Below are 1,351 nucleotides of genomic sequence, written 5' to 3' on the forward strand. Positions count from 1 at the left end.
CAGTTCGGCCGGCTGCCGGGACAGCGCCTGCAGCTCCTTCTCGTTGTAGCGCATGGCGCCCTAGGACCCAAAACTAGGAGTACGGGCCCAGCCCTCCGGGCTGTCGTCCCGTAGCGCCAAATAAGTCCCACGGCTCCGTCCCGGAAGCTCTTCTGGAGCTACTGCGCCTGCGCATCCCCCGGGGTTGCCCATTCTAGCAATCACCGGCGAGGGGCGCTGGCGCCCCGGGGGCCTCGGGGTGGAACCTTGATGGGGCGCACGAGATAGCGGGCGAGACGGATTGTCGTTATATGTTAACCATGCACTAAGCTGGACCCAGGACTGGTGGTGCCATTTACCGAAACGGACACGAACAGGCAAAGGGTGGGGGAGCGAGTTGCTTCCCGCGAGAGCCAACTCGTGCGAGTTAGACCCACAGAGGGCGTTGAGAGCCTAGTGAGCATGCGCACTTCGGCTTCCGGCCCGCACTCTCAGCCCCGCCCCCTTCGCGCCTTCGGAGTATTTCGCTTGCTCCGCTTGCCCCCGGAAGTACTTGCTCAGCCCGCGCCGCGCGTGCGCAGGACGAAGTCGTGGCGGCTGAAAAGGCGAACGGACCGCGGTTTCGGGTGCAGGTGAGGAACGGGGCGAGAGCGGCATCCCTGGAACCCAGGCTTCCCTGGAAGAGAGCGGACGTGGGCGAGGGGCGCCTGAGGCGGGCCACCACGTCGTCCTTTCCCGGGGAAATAGCGGGCCTCAGTGTCCCCGGCTCTTCCCCCTTGCTCGGGACTCTCCAAAGATCCATTGAAGTCGGATCGGGGTCGCAGCTCACATGGCCCCTTTCATGTAACCGAGGACCCCTCTGAGCGCTAATTCGCGTCCGTTAATTGCCTGGCTCTGTGGTCCGGGAGCCACTCGGCCCCTCTGAGCCTCAGTGTCTGTAGCTGGAATGGGGGGTGCCGGCGATCACAGGTTCTAAGCCAACTGAATAGTGCCCAGCACCGCGCCGAAGGCTACCAGAGCCTGGCGGCCCCCCATGTCGCCCGCGAAGCCCCGAAGTTACCTGCTGACTCCCTACCGTGGTTGATGAGGTCTCATTCTTGCTTCCCACTCACCTTCCATACTCCGGGTGTGTGCACATATTAGGGCCTTTAGTCAAATCGTTCGTTCCGTTTTCTGAGACTGAGAATATTGATCGCTTTAAGGCGAGTAACTTGTTCACTTGTGCTGCTTTTCATTGCTTCGGCTTTTCTTGTTTTTGTTTTTTTATTAGCCTGTTTCTTTTTTTGCCTCACAGGCCCGGTACCTCACACGGGGATAGATGGTATTTCCCCACAGGTTTAAACGAACTGATTTTTTTTTTTTTTTTTTTTTT

At 59.4% G+C, this 1,351-nt stretch overlaps 2 protein-coding genes across 2 annotated transcripts in view; one reads left to right on the forward strand and one right to left on the reverse strand.

Moving 5' to 3' along the window:
* PLEKHJ1 (pleckstrin homology domain containing J1) overlaps window positions 1–54 on the reverse strand; it is a 2,177-nt gene extending 2,123 nt beyond the window's left edge. Inside the window, exon 1 of the mRNA XM_015600665.1 lies at window positions 28–54. Coding sequence (XP_015456151.1) covers window positions 28–54 — 27 coding nt within the window. The remainder of the gene's footprint in view (window positions 1–27) is intronic.
* A 433-nt stretch (window positions 55–487) lies between these two features.
* The window catches only part of SF3A2 (splicing factor 3a subunit 2), a 7,974-nt gene continuing 7,110 nt past the window's right edge, over window positions 488–1,351 (forward strand). The window contains exon 1 of the mRNA XM_006904069.3: window positions 488–611. The gene's annotated coding sequence lies outside the window, so the exon portion shown is untranslated. The remainder of the gene's footprint in view (window positions 612–1,351) is intronic.

This window comes from Pteropus alecto, unplaced genomic scaffold (genome assembly GCF_000325575.1).
Source record: "Pteropus alecto unplaced genomic scaffold, ASM32557v1 scaffold30, whole genome shotgun sequence".
Lineage (NCBI taxonomy): Eukaryota > Metazoa > Chordata > Mammalia > Chiroptera > Pteropodidae > Pteropus > Pteropus alecto.